General features: G+C 35.3%; 1 protein-coding gene across 1 annotated transcript; it reads right to left on the minus strand.

The window, feature by feature from the left end:
- Positions 1–3,405: 3,405 nt before the first annotated feature.
- LOC132103569 (C-C chemokine receptor type 4-like) lies at positions 3,406–4,756 on the minus strand (the record flags this gene model as incomplete). The annotated part of the gene is made up of 1 exon (XM_059508675.1): positions 3,406–4,756. A coding segment is annotated over one exon (1,020 nt), but the record flags the coding sequence as incomplete, so codon positions are not given.
- Positions 4,757–5,512: the final 756 nt, after the last annotated feature.

The following is a 5,512-nucleotide window of genomic DNA, read 5'->3' on the forward strand; positions in this document are numbered from 1 at the left end:
AAATGTATGCAGATGACACGGTCATTCTGGCACATGGAAGAGACAGATATGAAGTGGCAAATTAACAGCAGCAATGGCAAAAATTGCCGAGTCTTGCATGACGCTAAATGTCAGTAAAACTGCGTGTATGTATTTTTATATAAGGAAAAATGAAAATCAGCTAGATGTCGCTGTAAATGGGGAAAAAAATCCAGATTGTGTCACATTTTAAATATCTGGGAGTTACTCTTGATTTACAGTTGTCTTTTAAGAAACATATAAAGCAGGTTTGTAATACTGTTAAATTTAATTTAAGAAATTTTAGACACATTCGTAATCAGTTACCTCTAGATGCTGCCAAATTGTATATGCACTCAATGATTTTCTCACATTTTACATACTGCATCACAAGTTGGTCACAAACTGGAAAAACAATACTTGCTCCACTACAAACGCTATATAAACAAACTCTCAAAGTATTAGATAAAAAGCCATCAGGTTATCACTACTGCAATATTATCCAAACTCTTGACTTTTGACAATTTTATGTGCTTTACCAATGTTTGTTTAGTTTACAGAATAATTAATAATCGGCTGCGCCCCCATTAAAGGAGTTCATATTATTGCTCTCAGTACTGAGTTTGGCAGATCAGCCTTCTCTATCAGAGCCTCTAAGTACTGGAATTCAGTCCCAAATGAGATTAGAGACATCAGTACATTTACTTGTTTTAAATATAAAATAAAATTATGGCTAAAATCGATACAATCATGTGCCCATTAATCATAAATTCAAAAAAACTCATTTTTTGTCGTATCCTAACATTGTATTGTTGTGTCTATTAATATTGCACTTTATTTTGTTCTGTTGTTTTGTTTTATTGGGTTTTTTTAAGAATGTGAAACTTTGTTGTCTGAAAGGCTACTTGCGTGATGACGTTTTTATGGTATATTTATATGGGATTGTTAATCGTATGTTACCTCGTCCTGCCCAGGGACTACAGATGAAATTTAGCTTGTAGCTAATTCTGGTATGGCTGAGTGCCATACACTGTCCCTGTTAAATAAACAAATAAATAAATAATTAAATGTGGATTTTTTTTTATATTTTTTTTTTTTTTTACAGAATACAACATAGATGACAAATAAAATGTTTAAACTAACAAAATGTTTAATTTTAAGGGAAAAAATAAGTAGATTTTAAATTTCATGGCATCAACACATCACAAAAAAAGTTGGGACAAGGCCATATTTACCATTGTGTGGCATCCCCTCTTCTTTTTATAACAGTCTGCATACATATGGGGACTGAAGACACAAGTTGCTCAAGTTTAGGAATAGGAATGTTGTCCCATTCTTGTTTAATACAGGCTTAGGTCTTCTTTGTCACATCTTCCTCTTTATGATGCGCCAAATGTTTTCTATGGGTGAAAGATCTGGACTGCAGGCTGGCCATTTCAGTACCCGGATCCTTCTTCTACGCATCCATGATGTTGTAATTGATGCAGTATGTGGTCTGGCATTGTCATGTTGGAAAATGCAAGGTCTTCCATGAAAGAGACGACATCTGGATGGGAGCATATGTTGTTATTATATATGTTGTCTTTTCCTCTTTAGTCCGGATGACATTGCATACCAGTTTTCCAAAAAGAACTTCAAATTTTGATTCGCCTGACCATAGAACAGTTTTCCACTTTGCCACAGTCCATTTTAAATGAGCTTTGGCCCAAAGAAAACATCTAGGCTTCTGGATCATGTTTAGATATGGTTTCTTTTTTGACCTATATAGTCAATGGTGAATGGCACGGTGGATTGTGTTCACCGACAATGTTTTCTGGAAATATTCCTGAGCCCATGTTGTGATTTCCATTACAGTGTCGTCTAAGGGCCCGAAGATCAGGGGCATTCAGTATGGTTTTCCGGCCTTGAACCTTGCTCACAGAGATTGTTCCAGATTTTCTGAATCTTTGGATGATATTACGCACTGTAGATGATGATAACTTCAAACTCTCTGCAATTTTTCTCTGAGAAACTCCTTTCTGATATTGCTCCACTATTTCGCCGCAGCATTGGGGGAATTGGTGATCCTCTGCCCATCTTGACTTCTGAGACACTGCCACCCTGAGAGGCTCTTTTTATACCCAATCATGTTGCCAATTTACCAAATAAGTTGCTAATTGGTCCTCCAGCTGTTCCTTATATGTACATTTAACTTTTCAGGCCTCTTATTGTTATGAATAAAGATTAGACCCAAAAGCGAAATGCAATAATCGTCTCTTTAATATTGAGAGATAACAGTCCAAACGAAAATGCTTTTTCAAATTGATAACAGAGGAGCAGGCGGGCTGGACAGAGTATAGAGCAAACATTAGAGTAGAATAGATAGCGATAGACCTGAGCCAGGTTGGATGACTACGAGACTTGAATGGTTCGGGTCAGGACTCGGACAAGACAGGAACGGATAGTCAGGAAACTGCCACCTGCAAGCATACCGAAAGAAATAATCTGGCAACGAAACAGGAAAAGGAGAGGCTAGAAGTAGCAAGCATAATAAGGAGAAAGAGAGAGCAGGTGCGAGAGGGTAAGTGCAACAACAGCTAGCAATTGGAGACAGCTGGGGGTGAGTGAATGAGCGTGTGCATGGAATGAGGGTCTGTGAGAGTAAGAGAATAACCAGAAGGGGGAAAAAGGAGGATACCAGACTCATGACCGATTCATAACACTTATTGCTACCTGTCCCAACTTTTTTTTGAAATTGTAGGTCTCTCTGAAATCCAAAATGAGCCAATATTTGGCATGACATTTCAAAATGTCTCACTTTTAACATTTGATATGTTATCTATAATAAATTGTGAATAAAAAATAAGTTTATGAGATTTGTAAATTATTCTATTCCTTTTTTACACACTATTTGTACAGTGTCCAAACTTTTTTGGAATCGGGTTTGTACAATATACAGATTTTAATAGTTTTATTTATTTGTTTATTTACATATTGATAAACATCTTGATATACATATCAGTGCATTCAAAATAAGTAGTTTAGGCATACAATTTAATAGACATTAAGAATATAGAATATACATTAAGAATTAAGAATATACATTAAGTAAAGTTCATCCATATATCAATACTGCACTTACACATACTCTTTTAGTCCATGTGATTGGACAATGTTTTTTGTTTGGTTTTGCCTTTGAAGTGTCTGTGGTTAAGGATGGTTATTTCTATTCCTGTGGTTAATTACAGTTATATGGAACCTTGTGATGATTGTTTTGCCTTCAAAATGTGTTTGGTTAAGGATGTTTATTTCTATTCCTGTGGTTAATGACAATTATATGGAACCAGTGATGTTTTTTTAGCAGGTCATGTGATGAGGCCTTAGAGATATTAAGAAACAGATATATTATCAATATTTGATCACTTAATAGTTCATTAAATTTATTGCATCGGTTAATTTTTAAGCCTGTGTTAAAGACACAAATTTTAATAATAAACACTAGACTGCAGAAAGCATCTCTTGCCCCACCAACCTTAAACAGGATTTTTTAAAATATATATATCTTTGTATGATTTAATATATACATATATGATGGTTCTTTTTAACAATGACATTTGGTTTCACTAATTGAGGTAGTATAATTGATATGATATAACCACAAAAAATGCATTACTGTATATGTTACAATGTATGAACATTTTAAATGATAACCACAATATTTACAAAAAAAAATAATAATAAAAAATGCTGCGTGTCCCATCTAAACTTGTGTACTTTTGGTAGATGTAAAAAAAATTGCTGTGTTGGAAGTTTCATTCTCTGAAATTTTGTATTGTGTAGATGTCAATTGGTAGGTCTTCACACACACAAGATATCTTGAAAACATACTTGTTAGGCATTTCCTAAACTTTTCTCCAACAAAAGCATAAATGACCGGATTTACACAGCAGTGAGTGAGTGCGATTGTCTCTGTCAAGTCCATGGCCATGTTAATATGAAGATAAACCTTACAGCTAGTAAGAATGCCAAACTCCTGCAAGGTTTTCAGAAACACAACCACATTGTAGGGCACCCAGAAGACCACAAACACGATGACAATGCCTAAGATGAGCTTTATGGCCCGTTCCTTTTTTGAGTTTTTTGTGTTTTTCACAACCATTACGACCCTGATGTAGCAGTAGGCTAAAGTGGGCAAAGAGATGAACAGTCCTACTGTATTTTCACCAAAGTTACGGAAGAGCTTCCACCTTTGGGCTGACCCAGCAGGATAAACTCTCTGACAGCTGGTGATACTGTCCTCCGTGACCATTGCTGCAAAGATGGCCTCTGGAAGGGCAGCACAGATTGAAACAATCCAAATAATGAGACTAACTATAATTCCGTAACGCAGCATCTTCGCTCCCAGCACTGCAACAGCATGTACGATGACCAAGTAGCGATCCACGCTCATCAGGGTAACAAACAAGATTCCGCTATAAAATCCCACTTGGTATGTACCCGCCATTGCTTTACACATTTCATTGGCTTTTAAGTAGTGGCCCTGAACATAGAGACCCCAGGAGGGCAGTGAGAGGACCATTAGTAGGTCTGACAGAGCCAGATTCAGCAGGCAGAGATTTGTCATATTTTTCACATGCATGATTTTCAAGAGGACCCATAAGACGGTGATGTTGCCAATAAGGCCAAGTCCAAAAACCATGTAGAAAATGGCAGCCTTGAGATCTGGATTCAGCTGTGAACCTTTAGTCAAGCAGGTGTCTGCTTTCGTAGTAATCAAATGTTGTTGTATTCATTCTGTAAAAAACAGCAAATGTTATATAAAAAGATAAAAGTAGTTTGAAAACATACTATTTGTACTAAGTGTAGTTGTACTTGAACCCAATGAATAAAATTATTAACATACTCTTATGTCTGTCTCTTATGGACTGTAATTACTCGTTTAACTCTATCATATAGTGGGTTTTTTTCAAGCCACATTGATTTGCAAAAATGCTGTGAAAGTAGATGTCAGGAAGTCGCAATGTGTTCTTTAGCAAATCTCAAACATGTTTTTTTTTTAAGATACTGGAAATTAAGAGTTTGAAGGAACATGCCAATTTACTTAAATAAATACCAACATATATTAACCATAATAATTTGTAGAGGGTAACTATATTTCATTGCTTAATGGCTGTACAACAGACAAAGTTTCATAATAATGTAATAGCAGTATAATCGTAGGCCTGATTAGTAATAATATATAATAACAACAATAATAATAATCAGTAGGCCTGAATAATAACAATAATAATAATAATGATAATAAACTTAATTAAGGGTGTTATGAGTGCTACATGTTCAATAGGTAGGCATTTAAAAAAAGCTTTTAAAAATTTTAATACAGAATTTGACAGTGGAAATTATTTGAACTTCAAAACTACCACATGCAGACCACATTGTTTTCAAATATGATTATGTACAAACAGAAGGAGTTCGCAACACATTGATTAACCACAGGTTTTTCAAGCATTCCACCGCAATCCCACTATCATACATC

This window comes from Carassius carassius, chromosome 24 (assembly GCF_963082965.1).
Source record: "Carassius carassius chromosome 24, fCarCar2.1, whole genome shotgun sequence".
Classification (NCBI taxonomy): Eukaryota; Metazoa; Chordata; class Actinopteri; order Cypriniformes; family Cyprinidae; genus Carassius; species Carassius carassius.